Here is a 19,440-nt window from a genome sequence, read left to right on the forward strand (position 1 = left end):
ACTTGAATTTAATTGTCCAAATGAAAAGTGTAATCACGAAACTGATGAAGAGAAAAACAACACTGGTTCCTGATGTGCTCATCAGTGTGGACATCGGTGTAACTAGGGATCCAGAGTTAGGACTGGGAGGTTATCTTCCAGGTATACTCAGGACAGTCAGCTTAAAATTAGCCAGGCCAAAAGAAGGTAAAACAGAAGAGCACTTAGTTTGCTTGCTTTTACTTGTTATTTTTGTCATAGTCAGACCAAGACAAAGAATAAGGAAGAGGAAGCATGCTGCTGGGGTGTCTGATGTATGTCGAATGGCAGAGCCTTGTGTTTTGCTTGAGTCTTCTGTGCATAGGACATCTTGAAGCTGAGAAGGGCCTTCGGGGGGCTAATAAGAAGGAACTCAGACCAGGAGAGGCCAGCAGCACAGCTGTGGGTTCAAGCTGCCAATCAGACTCACAAGACACAAAGAGGCTTTAATTTAATAATATGGTTAGTAAGCACTGGTAAAGGAGGCAAAGCAGGAGATACAGCACCTTCATCTCATCGGGAGGCCCAGAAGCTTCTCTGCCCCTCACCCACTTGGGGTGTGTGCCAGGGATGAGAGCCAAGGTGTGTAGCACTCACCTTGACACACACACGTCGTAGTCCCTTTTTCCCACCAACCTTTTATGCCATCCTCGTTATGCAGCCACCTCACAGCTCCACTAATGCACACCAGAAACAAGGCAGATATAACATTCTCCATTTATCTCAACTCTGTTTTTGAGAGAACAGTGCTGTGGGAAAGCCAGGTCATTCTCAGGTGGGCCTGTGTCAGCCCAGGCCTCATGTTAGCCTTTTACCCACAGTAGGCATTATGGGTTGAATTACGTCCCTCAAAAAGATATGTTAAAGTCCCAAACCCCAGTACCTATGAATGTGACCTTTTTTGGAAATAGGGTCTTTGCAGATATAATCAAGATGAGGTCGCACTCTATAAGGGTGGGCCGTAATCCAATATGACAGGCGTCCTTATAAGAAGAAAAAACAGAGATACAGGGACGGGAGCTCCATGTGAAGACATAGATATGTACAGGGAGAAGATAGCCGTGTAACAGCAAAAGTAGATTGGAGTGATGTGCCTGCAAGCCAAGGAGTGCCTGGGGACATCAGATACTGAGAGAGACAGGAAGGATCCTCACCTAGAGTCTTTGGAGGGAACTTAGCCCTGCTGATACCTTGAGTTTTATTCTTCTAGCCTCCAGAAGTGTGAGAAAATAAATTTCTGTTGTTATAAGTCATGCCAGTCTGTGGTATTTTGTTACAGCAGCCCTAGGAAACAAATACAGTAGGTAAAAATAGAAAATTCAATTGCCCTAAATAAATTTTAAATCCCCTGGCTTCAGTAAATGACATTCTAGGTTTTTTAAAATAATACATAGCCAAGATTGCCAAATCACAGATCCTGATTTTTATGAGATCTTAGGGAAAAGGTGAGTTTCTTAAAGACTGGAGGTGGGCAAATATACTTTTTATTTACAAAGATCAAACCCACAAATTGTAGGCTAAGGAACTCTATCAAATGTAATTTTATAGGGGAGTGTTAATGGGATGGTTTACAAGCACGTAGAAAAAGAAAGCATCCTAGGTTCCATATGAATAAATTATACCAGACCAATTTGGAATTCCTTTTTTGATAGAGTTATTAGAATTTTAATTATCTGTTCAATATGATTCAACATGACAAAAGTGCCAAGAAAGGTAAAATGAACTCAGAGGTCATAGTAAAAGGATACGGCCTAGATCAAGGAAAACGATAGGTCTCCCTCTCTTCTGTGCTGGGCAGACCCTGCCTGGATGATGTCATCAGTATTAGGCAGCACCCCCTAGAAATGCACAGGCATCTTGAGGGGATGCTAAGATACTGGGCAGGGAATCAGGGTGCTTGATCTGGGTCACCTTTACTGCAAACACTCCGCCTGTCTGGGAAGGCCTGTCCGGGAAGGCCTGTCCTGACACCTGAGACCCAGTCAACTTGCCTGTGACTTGGAGGCAGACAATTCTGTCCCCAGGAGTGATTGTGAGAGGTTCTGCTCATGTCTTATTTATTTTTGTGTCATCAGTGCCTAGTATACCACCTGGCACATAATTATTTGTGAAATATATAACATTAAATGGTAATCCCCACCCCCACCGCCAGATTCCATGGTAATCCCAAGACCAGTTCTGGTGTGAGTTCCTGGGCTGTAACTGGGTGAGCTGGTTCTATTTTTATCCGCAGAACCCCACTAGGTTAAGGCCAACTTGGACCATCTCTCTTCTTAAGGACATTTTTAAAGGGAAGATCCGTTCTGCTTCATCACCATTATTTTCAAACAGTCCTGTTTGGTCCAGGACCTCCCCATGGCCACTAAAGAATGGCCCCTAACCCGCAATGTTGGGGGAGGGTCTCTGCAACCTCTACCAATAGAGAGGAAGGAGCCTCTTGGGGTCCAAGCCAAACCACTCACTCAAACTGGTTGCAAAGAGTCTGGACTGGCTGGAAGAGCCTGGTTCTGAGGGGTCCCACGTGGGGTGCTGACCTGTGAAATCCATCCTAACAATATCTATTCTCCACTCACTCAAGCCTGAACTGAAGGCAGGAAATAATTTTTCCTTACCATCTTCTTTCAGAAGACCATTTGGCAACAATTTTCATAAAAGCTTTTGCAAGCAAAGATTAAAAAAAAAAGAAAAAAACTAAACTAAATGATGATTGCATTGGGCAGACTTTACAGGCTCCTGATTTCAGGCTGCCTCCTCCTAGTTGACTGTATTTCTCTCTCACTGAAACACATCACTTCTCTAATCAGCTGGCTTTGTTCCACTGCGGAATTGCCTGATAACTGTCTCAGCTTTTGCCCATCCTTGAGGGGCATTGTGCACACTGAAAGCGGAACTATGCCAGTCACAAAGCCTGAACTCTAATTCACCTCTACTGCTTAATGGCTACTCCACTCTGGGCTGGTCCTGTAAACTTTCTGAACTTCAGTTTCCACTAAAATAATAATAAGTCTGCTCTTGTTACCAAGTCCAAGTTTGTTCTGCTGGCCACATGACAGGCCAGTAAATCGAGACGAGTTGTTGAGGCAAGGAATAGTGACTTTGTTTGGAAAGACAGCAGACCAAGAAGATGGTGGACTAGTGTGCCAAAGAACCATCTTCCCCGAGTTAGAATTCAGGCTTCTTTTATACTAAAAGGGGACGGGGTGTGCTTGGTTGCAGCAAACCTCTTGATGCCAGAATCCTTTGTTCTTGCAGCTGTCCACGGAGGTCCAGTCACAATGTTCCTAGAAACCTCCAACAAGATATTATGCTCTGTTCTGCAACTTTTTATCTCTGTATGAATGGAAAAGTGTTATACCTTTAGAGGTCAGAGCCTTGAGAATGGGCTATCCGGCATACTTCAGACAATAGGCAACATTCTTAACTTGTAGCAAAAGCAATAGAATACAAAGGTTAAAGTAAAAGAAAAAAGAGCTAATGTGGAGTCAGATTTGTTCTTCCCTGTTACACTCGGTCTCTGGGTTTGCTTTGCTTTATATTATGAAGGTGCTTTCTAAATTCTAAACCAGCAATCAGATATGAAGAATTGCCTTTCCCTAATGGTCTCTGATCCAACTATTTTCTAATTCTGAGATGAGCGTTTACCTTTACATCATGTTATGTCACTCAGCCATTTGTATCAATAGAAGGACTTCCATCATTCTGCATCTACTTATTGGGCACCTATTATGTGACAGGCATAGGGGCTGGGGAATTAGAGGTAAAAGATGGAGCTGTCAGTAATTTTCAGTAAAGAATGTTATGGAGCACATGGGGTTGAGACCCAATCCAGACGGGGGTGGGAGGGTCTGGGATTGGAGGAGTCGCAGAGAATCCTCCCTAGAGTGCGGGTGTCTTTGCTGAGTTCTGGAGGATTTGAAGGAGTTAACCAGGTGAAGGAGTCAGGAGAGGATAAGCATTCCTCTCAGACCAAGTGGCGTGTGAACCTAGAGAATAGTGTTTCTCAAAGGGGGTGCTATCAGCAATTTGAGGGGACAAAGGTACTCGTATGAGACCCTCCCATGCATTGGAGGATGGCAGGCATGCATCCCTGCCCTCAGACACGAAACGTCACGGTACCTCCCCACCCCCCCCACCCCCAAACACACAATCAGTATGACAGTCAAAAATGCTTCTTCCCATTTACAAATGCATACCTCACCACTCCATCAGGGAGACTGGTGCCGTTCCCTGGTTGAGAACCACTGCTAAAAAATGAACAGTCACATGACTTAGGAGCAAGAGTATGATTGGGGAAGAAAAAAATGACGAAAGCAGAGGCCAGATCATAAGTGGCCTTATATGCCATCCTAAGGAGTTTACTTTCTAGGGGAAATGTCCTTGATTAGGGATAGATAGATGGTATATTAAAGGGCTTTGGATTGAACCTGGCACATAATACATGGTCAATAAATTTCAGATCGCTATATCTCTCAGGATCCTGCCAAACCCACTTCAGTTAGCACCTGTCCTGTTCTTATGCATATGCACTGTCTGTACACTTCCCGAGTGTACATCGCAGTCAAACCGGCTGATGACGGTTAGCTCTCTACCGTCCGTTCAACTGAAGGGAAACACTGGGGAGGGGAAAGACAGCTCCAAGAAGTCAGTAAGGTGTGCAGCAGACTCAATCCCAAGGATCTTGGGCTCTTCTCTGCTCTTATGGCCCCGCACTGTGGCTGCATAAGGTCTCAATACAAGCAGACTACAACTCAGAAAGCAACTGAGCCGTTCTATACCAACAGCCACGGCCACCAGTCAAGGTACCTACCATTCGCAGTTGCAATTGCCTGATTACTAATCCATCTCCCACACTAGACTCTGACCTTCCTGAGGGCTGAGAAACCAGTCTATTCTTCTCTGTATCCTCAGTGCCTACTCAGTGCCTGGTACATGCTGGACGTTCAGTAAGTGTTCATTGGAATGAATGACTGAGAGAGTAAGTTAACCTTCTCTGACTACAAGCCCAGCAACAAGACCGAGGATCTCTCCCACTTCTCTACCATCTTGTGAGAACAGAGACTCAGTCCAGTTGCACGCCCCAGAGTTTGGGTTGAGTGGAAGAAGAGAAGAAGAGAGGTCAGGGGAGAGGAACGTCATAGGGGAGGACCTGCTTTTGAAGAATTTGGCTACTGGATTCATCGTGGTCAGTAAATTTCATCAGAAACACACATGAGAAGAAGAGGGGACTCCCGTCTTAGCAAGTCAGGTACCATTGTGATGGCCTGTCTTAGGAAGAGGACATTGTAACATGCAGTGGGGTTTGCCTGCCTGTAGTTTCCAAAGTTGGTTCTAATTAAATTGTAAATTTCTGGAACAGAACACATGTCCACGCAAACACAATAGTGGCATTATTAATAATATCCAAAAAGTGGAAACAACCCAAATGTCCATCAGCTGACAGATGGATAAACTAAATGTGCTATATCCGTACAATGGAATATTTCTCAATCATATAAAGGAATGAAGTACTGACACATGCTACAATGTGGATGAAGCTTGAAAATGTTATACTAAGTGGAATAAGCCAGATGCCTAGGACCACATATTATATGATCCCATTCACGTTACAGGCCAGAATAGGGAAATCTATAGAGATAGAAAGTAGATTAGTGGTTGTTTAGGACTGTGGGGTATGGGAAGGTAGGGAGTGATAGCTAAAGTGTACAGCTTTTTTTTTTTTTTTTGAAGTATAGTTGATTAACAATGTTGTGTTAATTTCTGGTGTACAGCAAAGTGATTCAATTATATTCTTTTCCAGTTTTTTCCCATTATATTTATTACAAGATAATGAATATAGTTCCTGTACTATACAGTAGGACCTTGTTGTTTACCTATTTTATATATGGTAGTTTATATCTGCTAATCTCAAACTCCTAATTTATCCCTCCCCCTGCCTTTTCCCTTTGCTAACCATAAGTTTGTTTTCTGTGTTTGTGAGTCTCTTTCTGTTTTGTAAATAAGTTCATTTGTATCATTTTTTTAGATTCCACATATGTGATACCATATAATATTTGTCTTTCTCACTTCACTTAATATGATAATCTCTAGGTCCATCCATGTTGCTGCAAATGGCATTATTTCATTCTTTTTTTATGGCTGAGTAATATTCCATTATATATATATGTACCACATCTTCTTTATCCATTCCTCTGTCGATGGACATTTAGGTTGCTTCCGTGTCTTGGCTATTGTGAATAGTGCTGAAATGAACATTGGGGTGCATGTATCTTTTCGAATTAGAGTTTTCTCCAGATATATGCCCAGGAGAGGGATTGCTGGATCATATGGTAGCTCTATTTTTAGTTTTTTAAGGCACCTCCATACTGTTCTCCATAGTGGCTTACACCAATTTACATTCCCACCAGCAGTGTTCCTTTTTCTCTGCTCCCTCTCCAGCATTTATCATTTGTGACTTTTTAATGATGGAAATTGTACACTTTAAGTGGATGAATTGTACAGCATGTGACTTATATCTTAATAAAGCTGTTAAAAACAAAACAAAACTTCTAAAGCAGGGTGTTAACCTGGGCTTTTGAGAACTATGTACCACCCAGAATAGCATGCCAGAATTGGCACGTCTGCATTTTCCTGAGTCTGTCAAGTTGACTGAATTCTCTGTGACCCCCCTCCCCTCTGCAGAGCTGAGTGCCCCTTCACAGGGCTCACTGCAATGCCTGACTACATGGAAAGAATGTGATGAATATTAATGTCATCAAATATGCAAATTCAGTCTTAATTATTTAAAGAAAATGATTAGTGTCTACTTTTAAGCTAGTAACTAACCAAGGAATAGAATGCAATAGGTTTCCCTACCTCCATTGCTGTAGAAAAGGGAATGATTATGACTTCCATTCTGATATGTAAGATTTTTTAATTCTAAAGTATGATTTGTAATATTCTTTCTGGTCATTTTTATGTTATTCAAAGCTTTTCAAAATCAGTTGAATGACTTTATAGGGGTTATGTCAATATGTCAAGTTTGACAAGGTTCTCAACCTTTAAACTGGAAACTTTTGCGTCATCAGAAAAACAAAAGGTTCTCTTCACCCCCTGAATGAAGTAAATGTTGATTTATATGATTTTTCTGTAAATGACTAGAACCACAAAAAGCAGGGAAATGTCATTTGCATTATCTGACTTGGAGGAACTGTATTTTATAGACCCTTTTCTGGGTAAATATCAAGAAGGGAAAAGGTAGTAGAGGCTTGTTGAACTGGGCTGTTTTGCATTTTTAAAAATTTGCATTGGTGTTTCAAGCTACTTAAAAAGTCAAAGGAAATAGCTCTTTTTTTTTTTTTTTTTTCTTACTAAAGAAAGTGAGTGTGTGCTCTCACACTCACCCAAAACACTCCTCTAAATTTGAAATTTTCGAACTGAGGTCCCATGTGCCTAGTTTTCTTTCTGGGATCTGGGATCCCACTGCATCCCCTTTTGCTTACTTAACAGCACACCCTCTTTACGACTTGTAACCCGGCGCCTGTCCCGGCTGCGTGGCGCGAGAGATGTGCACGGGCAGCCCTCCCCCTGGTAACCGTGCAACCACATTCTGGTGATGGACCCCAGCGGCCCAGCACCAGAACGTGGAAACAGCTGACTGCTGACTCAGAGGGGAAAGCAAGCCACCCACGAATCTCATTGCAGCTAGCTGCTGCATCCCTATCCCATAATCCCTTGCTTGGTCTGCTGCAGTCTTTTCAACAGACGCTGAGTGAGAAAAAGATGTCCTGTAAGATAAAGATTGATTGGTTTGAATACCGAAAGGGGTCTCCCACTTGTTAATGACCCAGAAACATTGCTGCCGACTTTCCTGAGCCTTCTCTTATTTCCTCCATTTTTCTCTTCCTCTCTTCTGTTCATGAGCTGGCACATCACTCCATAGAGCAGAAGATATGCTGGGCTTCTGATGATGGCTGCACTGCATGGTAGGGAATTTTAACCAGTCTCTTTGCATGGTGTTTCCAAACTTGAGATGTTAGCAGAAATGTGCACTGATCTTGTGGATTGTCGCGGGGCTGCAGCGCCAGGCCGGGGAAGATTGAATTCTTTGCCTCGTTCGTTAATTAGTCTGTCTGCAGAAATGGGTAGGTCCTAAATGTTCGGATTGCTTAGTCTTATGCCAGGTGAATAACTAATTTCTTCTGCTGTCTCTGTTCTGGCTCCCCGAGACCCCCACCCCTTCTCTCTCATGGTGATGCTGTATGCTCTGTAACTATAAGATAGAGGGAGACCCACTCTGCTTAAACAAAAGCGTCAAATTAACAAGAATAGGGAGAAAGTCATGCAGGATTCTTCTTATCACGTTTCTAATGTGATCTGACTAGACCTTTATTTTTACTAGTCTTTATTTTAATGTGTATGTCGGCCTATTTTAAATATAAGATTTGTTTTCCCCGTGCATCTCTCTGCTGGGTACAAAGATGGGGATGAAGTGTTTAATTTGCAGGATTCCTTCCTTGGTACCCCAGGGTGGAGGATACTGTGCGATTCGACCCTCCCCCCACTGTGTCCTCTGTTAGAGAACCCCGGGGTTGAGTGCCACAGTTCCCAGTTACCATTGGAAACCCATTCATTCATAATGCATGCCTCGACCCTCTGAATTCTGAATGCCGTTGATAATTGGAAAATATGCAGGAGATCATTTGGGGTCTTTTCTGACATTTTTTTCCCGGCCTTTGAAATAGGCTCAAATCTGGGTGGAGTTCAATGGTAGCATTACACAGAAGGGAGAAAAAAAAGAAAAAAAAAAACCTGGGTTGGACCTTAGGTTTGCTTCCTGAAACAGTGGGTCTCATTTTGTATCATCTTTGCAGAAACAATGATGCCCCACCCTGTCATTATTCCTTATTTGGTGGGGGAGGGGGGCGGGATAGGAGAGCAAGTAGGAAGACTATTTATTTTAAACTAAAAATTAGATGTTAATTAGTAGATTTCTGAACATCAAGGTAAAATGATATTTCTGTCTTAAACGATGGTTTCAGTGTCACAGCTTTAAGGAACAGATCTCAATTCAGAATGAGGCATTTTAAAAATTATTAGTTCGGTTCTTTGGCTTAGATCATTTTACAGTAGTTTTATTCCTTGTGAATAAATTGTTAGAGGTTTTTTGTTCTTGGTTTTTATTTTAATTAGAATATGTAAGGAGAGCCATTTGTTTGCCCAGTTGCTTGAATCAATCTCTTAAGTATTAGGATTCACTCCTGCCTACTGTGAACCTATTTTTCTGGTGTCTTTCAGTATTTTCGGGTAGATGCTTTAGCAGCATCTTTCCCAAGCCACTGTAGTGTTAAATAATGCACGCCCCTCCCAAGCAAGCACACAGTGAGAAGTTTCCTGTGTGCTGTGGTACAAGAAAGCAGCTTTCTGTTGCAGAGATGAGAATAGTGGCCTTTCCTAAACCTCTAAGTATTTCTTTTCAATTTTCTCCTAGAAAGACACGAGGGATTGGCATCGGAAAGGTTAAAACACGGCTGAAGTAAAAATGTTCTCTGATAGAATGTGCTGTTTCAAGAAATAGGAATGTAGCGTATATATAACCCACACATTTTTAAAATGGAGAATAAAATATATACATATTTTCACCATAGTTAATATTATAATCCTGAGATGACTTAATTTTTTTATTTATATGATAACAAAAGCTGAGTGGTTTTTGTTGCTTGTGAAATAAAGTAAAAATTATTCATTCTTTGTCTTACTCAGAAATAAAAATGTCCTTCACTTGGATACCATTAGACATTAATTTCTCCAAACTCATGACTTTCTTTTATCTATCCTTATTAAGTAGGAAAAAAATCCTAAATATGTGGCAATTTTTAAGAATTTAACTAAGCTTAATTTTTGACTCCCGTGTGCCTTTTTTCATTATCTCTCAGATAAAACTAAGACTTTAACCAAACATTTGTGTGTATTATTGAGATGTATAGAAGAGAAGTACTTTCAAACTTAAAAAAAATTGCTACCACATTATTTACAATCAGTTTTTTTTCTTTTAAAAAAAAGTGACTGAATTACTTCTAATTGTGGCAAAATTCTCATTTGCACACACCTGTAATTGCTTTTTTAAAAAAAATCTCTGATGCCATCTGTACCCCTTTATTACTTATGTAAGAATTTTAGTGTAGATTTTATAGAATATGCTCTATAATGAGCTTGGCTATTAGGGTTCTTTGAATATTATTATTATGCAGATTGTTTGAATTTAACTGATCAGGTTTCCTTCTAGAATTTGAAGATTTAGATTAGACCAAATACTGAAGAAAAAGAAGCCCAGTATAATTATTCAAATAGCATCATTGGAGGAGACATTAATTCCTGCTTTTTGCATGCTAGTCTGTCTACCTTTTCCTACTTTGCCCTCTTCTGCCTTCATATTCTCAATAGCTTCCACTTAACAGTACTCTGTTAAGTGCTTTTTATTATTATTCTTGAAAACTTAATAGTTTAAGTAAACATTTATTTTAATAAACAACAGATTTAAATAATATGCTTCCATCCACCCGGGCAAAGAGGGGGTTGCTGTTTTGTAGGACTGTTGTCTTTTGAAGTTCTGATGTAGAATGTATTTCTCTTCCCCCTTCTTACCAGCCTCACCCAACTCCCAGAGCTTAGGGCCCTGGCTGCCCTCTGCCTTTCCCAGAATATTCAGCCTCTTTGTGTAGTCCCCAAGGAAAGCAAGGGAAGAGACCTGGCAAGGTGATGAATGTGGGGAGAGGAGACCCCACTCACCCTGACTGTCCCAGGGCACTGTAAAGTGAAGGTCAGTTAGCCTGACCACTTAACACTTCATCACACAGGGCCAGCCTTCTGGAACTTAGAAAACCCAAAGTAAATCTTTTTTTTTTTTAATTTTATTTTTATCTTGGGCTACGCTGGGTCTTCATTGCTGGGCGTGGCTTTCTCTAGTGGCAGAGAGCGGGGGCCACTCTTCGTTGCAGTGCGCGGGCTTCTCCTTGTGGTGGCTTCTCTTGTTGCGGAGCACGGGCTGTGGGCGCACGGGCTTCAGTAGTTGTGGCTCACGGGCTCTAGAGCGCAGGCTCAGTAGTTGTGGCGCACGGGCTTAGTTGCTCCACGGCCTGTGGGATCTTCCCGGACCAGGGCTCAAACCCGTGTCCCCTGCATTGGCAGGCGGATTCTTAACCACTGTGCCACCAGGGAAGTCCTGAAAACCCAAAGCAAATCTTAAGAACTGACTACAAAAGGTGAGGACTTTTATGAAGAAGGTAATGACAAACAGTTATCTCTACTAAGGAAAGAGGTAGGGGAAACAGGCATAAATATTATAAAGACAAGTTGGGGGCATGGCTTAAAAATCAACTTCCATATGGTAAATCCCAGCAATCTAGGGAAGCTGTCATACATCTGACCCTGGAGAGAAGGAGAGCCCTTGGAGAGCTTGGGCACATCATTTCCTGGAGACAGGAGTTAAAGTGGACGGCCTCCTCAGGTCCCCCTCCTCACCCCCACACACACTCACACGCCTACTGTCAAGAAAGATATTGTATCTGGCTTTTCTAATTTACAAAATGGCCCATTTGGGATAGAGGCTTGATTTAACTGGAAATAGGTCACCCTGTTTTAATTTCACTGAAGATTGTCCTCTTTTCTTTCCTCTGGTTGAGTCCTCAGTAACAATGCAAATTCCATTGAAGATGAATAATAGTATGCTCATAAAGTTGAAAAATTCAAAATACTTTGTTTTTAAAATTGTGTTTTAATCTGTGCCTTGAGCTCTAGGTATGACCTGCTCTGGCAGGGAAAAGGTAGCATACTGGGAGTTATAGATAATCCTAGTGGTTGAAGATCTACTTTCTATAAATGTAAAAGAAGATTTTTAACTTCTTGGGAAGCTGATTTTAGCATGGCCGCACCACTGTCGTTGACCCAACCACAATAAAAAAGGTAAATATATTAATAAATAAATTCAGCTAAGTGGCAACGAAGAGAAGCCATAATCCAGGAATGCCATAAAATTAAACAATAGAGATGGAATCTAGTGCCTTTAAGGTGATTTATAATCAAATATGCTGCTTCTTGCCCGCAAATCACATGTTAAAATTTGATTTTCCTAAGGATTCTTGACCTGTTTCCCAACCATGTTTCCTAGCCCAGCCAGACGAGCTTTCACCAACTCCCTCCCCTTCTCCAGAAGATGCTTTCAGTCTGTCTTTTCTCTTCCATCCTCTTTTCCTCCTCTTCCTCACTCTAGTGTCAGAAATAAAGGGTTTGGAAAGTTTTCTGATCTCAGTGGTATAATTTGGAATGGGAAATACAGTTTCAACTTTGGAATTGTGGACGTGGGCATTTTTCTTTCATTTCATCTCCTCCTATCAAATTCTTCTTTTCCATTTGGTTGTAATTTCCACCAAGTTGTAGGTTTGAGAAAGTGAGCCGGGCAAAATACCAGAGATGACATGAGGAAAGAAATGCTGGGACAGGGTTTTTCTATGCCCAAGGATTTTGTTTTGTGATGGTTGCATTGTTTTTACCCACACAAGCTGTGTTTAGTTGGCAAATCCCCACTAATGAAGAACATATGTGTCAACCTCCTTAGATTTTTTTATTTCCGTGCATATGTGCCTTCAATAGTTCTCAATTTCTTTTCCTGCATTTGTGAGTGTGTTGAAATACGTCACTAAATATTTACCCTCTGGATCATGGCTTATGTTGCTAAGCATTAGACTATCACTTAGGAAGGCAGGTAATGTCTGACGTCAAGTGAAAATGTTCACATGTGATCAGCAAGTGCTACTCTTCTCTGCTACTGGGACTGGGTCTGTTCCCATGTTATACCTCATTTGTTCAGTCCATTTGAAAAAAAAAATGTCTACTATGTCTACTACTACCAGGCATAGTTCTAGGTGCTGGAACTTCTGCAGAGCAGTCAGATAAAAATCCCTGCCCTCATGAATTTTACATCCTAGTGGGCGGGGTGGGGGAGACAATATGCAAAATAAATACGTTGCATACTGCATTGGAGAGAGACCAGTGCTATGGAGAAAAACAGAGCAGTGATGGGGGTGGTAGCAAGTGCTAGGAGATAGGGGCAAGTTTCAGTTTGAAACAGAATGGTCAGAGTGAGAAGGTGATGTTAAGCAAAGAGCTGGAGAGGGGAGTGAACCCCTCTGTAAGCAGTATTGTTGGCTTTCTGCCGACAAGGAACCTCAGCTGGTCTCCCCACACAAGAGCTCTCATAGCTGGTTCATGTCAATATTACACTAATGTTGGCTATTTGTGTAGTTTTAAAATGGCTCTTCCTGCCTTCGCTTCTGTATCATTTCCTTTCTATTGGCCTTTTGTCAATGTGTCTGGTACTAGTTCCTGCATCCAAAAGCATTTTGGCTCCTTCAGAGACAAAGTCCAGCCAGGTGTGTTTTCATGTGTTTCTCTCTAGAAATTAGTTTTGCGGATCTCCAGCAGAAGAGCAGTTCTATATTCTGATCTCTATTATCATACATTTATTTCTGCTGGTTATGTGAGTAAGAAGGATCTTTGACAGTTCAGAAACCAAGATGGGGAAAGGAGAACAGCCGAGAGTCTAGATAAGTATTTACAGCTTTGCTAATCAAAGGAGACCAGAAACTGTGGTGTGCCCAAACACTCTGATGAAAGGCTGTCGGATATTTCGTGTACATTCCTTGCGGCATATTCCGTTGGATAGAAGGCTTCCCACAGTGCTTCTGAGCATGCCCCGTGCCTCCATTTTCCCTTCAGGAGTAGTCACATTCCTTTCTACTGTGGGTGTCCAGTTATATTCAGGGAACCATCCTTATCCTGGCAAAGTCTTGGTTTGGGTCTCTTTGAGGGGTGGAAACCTTTTGTGTTGATTCTGGGAGTCCTAAAATCCAGATGTCTTCAACAGGTCACTTGTGACAGGTTGTAATATTGTCATAATTTTAAATTACTGCTAATGAGTAAACTTAATTTACCATATAAATTAACAATACTGACAAAGACTTAACTCTCACCCACTACAATAATTATCATGAAATTAGAGTGAAAATTAGAATGAAATGTCTTTTATTTCCACTTTGGGGAATAAAAATGTCAGCTCAGGAAATTTCATTTAGTCAACATATATCATTTGATTAAAACAAATGTTTTTTCCTTGCCAAAAATCCAAAATTTAAGGTTAAAAAAAAAAGAGTAAAATCCAATGTGATGTTTTCTCCCTGCTTGTTTTAGTACTCCACGTGACTGATTATTTTGAAGGGTAAAATGAACATTTTCAAAAGCTATTCAAAATAAAATTCTTTTTAACTGATTTTAACTGAAAAGTTTAATATGATTTTTTTTTTTTAAATATGGAATACTTCACAAATTGATGTGTCATCCTTGCTCAGGGACCAAACCAATCTTCTGTATCATTCCAATATTAGTGCTGTGGAAGTGAGCACTCTACAATTTTTATGTCACACACACACACACACACACACACACACACGCCAGGAAAGTGTTAAACTTGCTTAAGATTCGGTAACCTCAACTTATCAGATAAGGCAGAAATCTTGAAATCCGAGCTTTCTGATTCACTGATTTTACTGGATGACCTTGGGCAAGTCATTTAAACCCTCCGCTTTGGTTTCCTTATCTTAAAACCAGACAAATCCATTCCTTCCCTATGCTGATGTCTTAGGGATGCAGTTAAAGAAAAGCAGACAATGTGCCAACATTTTGAGCTCCTGAGAGAAGAGCTGCATTTAATCCAATCAATGGGTATCATTCTCTACTCTGGTTCTTTAGGAAGACAGTCTATGAAAGTCTAGCAGATAATGCTGGCTAATAAGGTATGTCACACCTACGCTGTTTAACTAATGCATTGAGTTCCAATTGAACATGACACTCTTGTACAGCAGGTGCTTTTACAAGCTTGATCTGTTTATTAATCATGTTCTTTAGAGAACTTACCTAGAAGGCACAGAGTTGGAAAATGGGTGTGTCATGTTTGTAACTATACTCCAATATGTGTAAATAGCAGAATTTTCTGGAGAAAAGTTGACATGCTTTTTTAGAAGTTGGTGATTTGGTAGGGGAGAAAGAAGACTATCATTTTTATTTGGAAAAGAGTGTTTCCTTTAGAAAATGTGGAATTGTTGATTCTGTAAACACAGGTCCCAGGCCAAGTTAAAGTATTATATGTAAACCAAGCTTCCATTGCACAGCTTTCTGAAAACCCAAGGTCAAGGGTTGTGGTTGTTTAAAGGGTGAAAAGGTCATAGGTTTTGCATTCTGGCAAACTTCCTAACTGAGCCTCGGTTTTTAAAAATCTATAGAATGGGAATAATACTATTTCCTGCCTAGGGTCATATTGAACCTTAACTACTTTTTTTTTGGAAAGAGCATTTCCATTGGAAATTAACAGGCTGTGGACACCTTACCAAATATTTAGAAAATTAGGTAGTGAGTTTTAGCTCAGCTTTGGAACACCCCTCTGGGATACAAGCCAGAAATTCTTTAAGGTGATAAATGGAGCTATGTTTTATGTTGTAATTTTTCCCTCCCTTATTCTTTCACAAGCCCTCTGCTTTCTCTGTTACCCTCTTCCGATTCTCATTTTCTGGCCTGACCTTTCACATTTTGAAACCTCCTCTGAATTAATTCACTCACCAGGCCCTCAGTTGCCCACATGCAAATACCAACAGACATTTCTTAAAATAATAGAGACTACCTCTAGCTTTTGTCCCCATTCCATGGCAAACACATTTTAGTTCTGAAGAAAATACTCTGAACCCCATACAAAGTTTTTAATGAAAAATTGTAATTATTTCATTCCTGGATATTAATAGTATGTAGGGAAGGAAACACTTTTCTTCTATACACTTAAGTTCTGTAACTGAAGCCTGTGAATTAAACTGGCAAAGACAGATATCAGGAGAAAAAGGTATACACATTTTATTGATATTTCATTTTTCTAAAATAAAATATATATTTTATTAAACTTCATTGATTTACTATTTTAAATTTTACATGCATAGGGACTTCACAGAAAAGAAGAGGCCATTAGACCTCAGTTTATGGAGAATCGACTAGACAAAGGAAAAGGGAGTTTGGACTCCAAGGGGCAGTAAATTGTGGGAAGGGGACCAGGATATGTATGGTAGATAAGGGTCGTTTAGTAAGGTTTGTTATGCAGACTCCTCTCCGGTGATTAAGAGTCTTCTTCTCTTCCTGGTATGAGAGAGTGGGCACCTTTACAAATGGGAAATATGTGCTCTGCTTTTAGGCAGATGGCAGAGGGAGAGGGCTCTTCCTCATCTGCTGCTTCTCAATCGCCTTCAGCTCAAAATAATCCTTATATCAAAGTGGCTTATTTGGGGGTGGCATATTTTGACCCCCTTCAAGTATAATAGTTGGGAAAACACATTCTATCCTAATAAGACTATTCTATTTAATATAGACTATAATAAGACTATATATATATATTCAGTTATAGTCATGGCTGAAGGCATGAACAGGCAGGGCTATGTAAGTATTTATCCCTTCAGCTGCCCCCACTTTGAAACCCAGCAAGCTACCTCTTCTTTGTTTCTTGCAGTAATTTAATTTTTAATACAATTTTTAAAGGTTACTTTCCATTTAGTTATTTCAAAATTTTGGCTCTATTCCCCGTGTTGTACAACACATCCTTGAGCCTGTCTCAACCCCAATAGTTTGTACCTCCCCCTCCTCCACCTCTATATCACCCTTCTGCCCCCACTGGTAACCACTAGTTTGTTCTCTATATCTGTGAGTCTCCCAGCAAGCTACCTCTTTGTACAACATACCTTCTTCTAATTTGTTTTCTTTGCATGCTGAACCTGTGATTACTTTATCGATCTACAAATAGGCCCCTCACTGTACACCCTCTATAGCGATGAGGGTTGGTTATGGTCATGTCAAGGTCACAACACGGAATTCTACCCGTATTCATAACACAATGCCTCTAGCGAATAAACCAATGATTGATTTGCATTTGCAGATTATTATATGTTTTTCCGTTTTGGTTTTTCTGTCTGACAGCAGCAGCGTGCAGGGTCAAAGACAGCCGGCCCCCCATGTCAGTGGTCTAGGATGGCAAGTGAAGCCACCAACATCCCAAGTCCTGTGGTGCGCCAGATTGACAAGCAGTTTCTGATTTGCAGTATATGCCTGGAAAGGTACAAGAATCCCAAGGTTCTCCCCTGTCTGCACACTTTCTGCGAGAGGTAAGCCTCCTCTGTGCTCAGAGAAGGGGGTTTCACAGACTGACCTCCTACAACCTGCCAAAGGGTTCTTTCCAGAATTCTACAGTTACCTATGGGAGACAATAAATCTTTTGTGCTTCTGATAGACATCTAGAAACGCAATCATGAGTTGCCAAGAATGTACTTTATTTCAAAGAAGAACTATTATAAGCGGGAGAAAGCAATCCAATAGCTACTGATTTATTTCCACAGGAGATGGAGCATTAAATATTTTAAGATTCAAAATTTTTAAAAATTTTCCCATTGTTTTTTGTGAAACAGTTTTTGCCAACCATAGATCCCTCATGGTGGATCTTTGGTGAGGGCCAGTTAAAAAGCTATCATTTTCAGGACTTCCCTGGCTATCCATTGGTTAAGACTTCATCTTCCAATGCAGGGGGTGCCGGTTCGATCCCTGGTTGGGGAGCTAAGATCCCACATGCCTCGTGGCCAAAAAACCAAACATAAAACAGAAGCAGTATTGTAAAAAATTCAGTAAAGACTTTAAAAAATGGTCCACATCAAAAAAATCTTTAAAAAAAAAAATCTATCATTTTCTCCCATATAACAAATCAGGTAAAATACCTACATATATGAGGAGTTAGTTGAAAGGAGGGAGCTTTCTTCCACAGGTATTTCAGAAGACACATACTAATGGCATATTTGAACATTATGGTGTTTCAGATAAAGAAAAAAAGCTATATATATATTAAATAATTATAAATCACCTGAATATACAATTTGCTACATATGAAAACACACTTCTTTTTTTTTTGTAAACTAAAATTATTTATTATTATTATTTTTATTTATTTATTTATTTTTGAAAACACACTTCTTTTTAAAAAATTTCTTGAATAGTTTTTTACATTGAATTAATCAGTTTTCAAAACATATTTTTACCCTCTCATTCAACTTACCCCATCAGCAATTAAGCATAAAAAAATGTTCTTGGTAATTAGTTTATCTGTGGTCCAATTTTAGTATTTCCCTAGTAAGTGTACATATTTTTCTTAAAGACAAATGTGTTAATTATGTTTTATAGCAGTTTATTAAGTACATTTTCTTTTATTAATTAATACACATAGTTAAAACTTTTTACCTCCTATCATAGAACAGGAAATTGATATTTCCAATGACTTCAAATCAATGGTAATTACATTTACCATCCAGTTTAAGGTACATTTGTTATCTCATTGAACGTGCTTTGAGTTGATTTACCTTGGAAGGTCTCAACTGCAACAGAATAACTACATCTTTGGTGGTGATGGATGGATGGAGAAGGTGGATTTGTTACTGGTGGTTGTGGCGTTTTGTTTGTTTTGCTTTCTTTGTTTTGGGTTGTTGTGGGGTTGTGTGTGTGTGTGCGTGTGTGTACAGTTTTTTGTTTGTTTTAAGTGGTGGTATATAGGGCACTGATAGTTTGTACTTTATTCATAATTGTATACCTTGGCTTAAGTACTTTAAAATTCATATTCCAAAATGGCGAAATGGAGAGTGATTTTTTTCCCCCTCACTCAATGGATGTAGCTAAAGCATGACCACGAACTTTAACTGTCCATGGGTTCCTGGGCTCACATGGTAAGGGCATTACTTGAGAGGGAGCAGTCGACATAGCTGGGCACTCTTTATACACGACGCTGAGAGCCACTCAGCTTGAGCTTGGCAGGGCGGCCCCATTCCCCAGTGTTCAGTGTCTCGTCAGGCTGTGTTTGGCTCCCGTTTCCTTGCTCTTGCAGGTGAGAAGCAGCACTTCTGGGCTGCCCGGGCTTGGCCTCCTGGCCTCTCAATTAGGTCTAGCCCACGCCACTTCCACTCCCCATCCAGTAGCTACTGCTGGAGATTTTCAGGATCCTACCATGGCAAGTCCCTAGGGAATGCTATGTGTTGAAATTGTTTTAGCATCGTGTGCATTGAGCTGATTTCCTTTTGAAGGTGCTGGCAACTTTCCCTAAGATGGAAAATTTTGTTTATGTAGAGACAAAACTTCACGGCTTGTCATGGAGAGAGACCCAGGACCCCTTATCTCCATCTCCTGCTGGGCACAAACACCGGCTGCTCAGTGGACAGCCGCTCTCTTACTCTCGTTTGTTCTAAAATGCCATCAGTGGGGCTTGGAGGACACGGACACAGTCCCTGGCCTTATGAAGCTTCCAGCCAAGTGCAGGAGCCAGTTATTAAACAC

At 40.6% G+C, this 19,440-nt stretch overlaps 1 protein-coding gene and 1 pseudogene across 8 annotated transcripts in view; one reads left to right on the forward strand and one right to left on the reverse strand.

Moving 5' to 3' along the window:
• The window catches only part of TRIM2 (tripartite motif containing 2), a 260,093-nt gene that overhangs the window by 95,053 nt on the left and 145,600 nt on the right, over positions 1 to 19,440 (forward strand). For 6 of the 8 annotated variants that reach the window (XM_059922630.1, XM_059922629.1, XM_059922627.1 and 3 more), the window contains exon 2: positions 17,053 to 17,237. The exons of 1 other annotated variant lie outside the window; for it this stretch is intronic. In XM_059922630.1, the coding sequence (XP_059778613.1) occupies positions 17,104 to 17,237 (134 nt within the window). In that variant the 5' untranslated portion in view covers positions 17,053 to 17,103. The remainder of the gene's footprint in view (positions 1 to 17,052; positions 17,238 to 19,440) is intronic. One more of the 8 variants, XM_059922628.1, reaches the window with a different exon arrangement.
• Positions 14,352 to 14,450, reverse strand: LOC132366850 (U6 spliceosomal RNA; annotated as a pseudogene).

This window comes from Balaenoptera ricei, chromosome 5 (genome assembly GCF_028023285.1).
Source record: "Balaenoptera ricei isolate mBalRic1 chromosome 5, mBalRic1.hap2, whole genome shotgun sequence".
In the NCBI taxonomy this organism is placed as follows: Eukaryota; Metazoa; Chordata; class Mammalia; order Artiodactyla; family Balaenopteridae; genus Balaenoptera; species Balaenoptera ricei.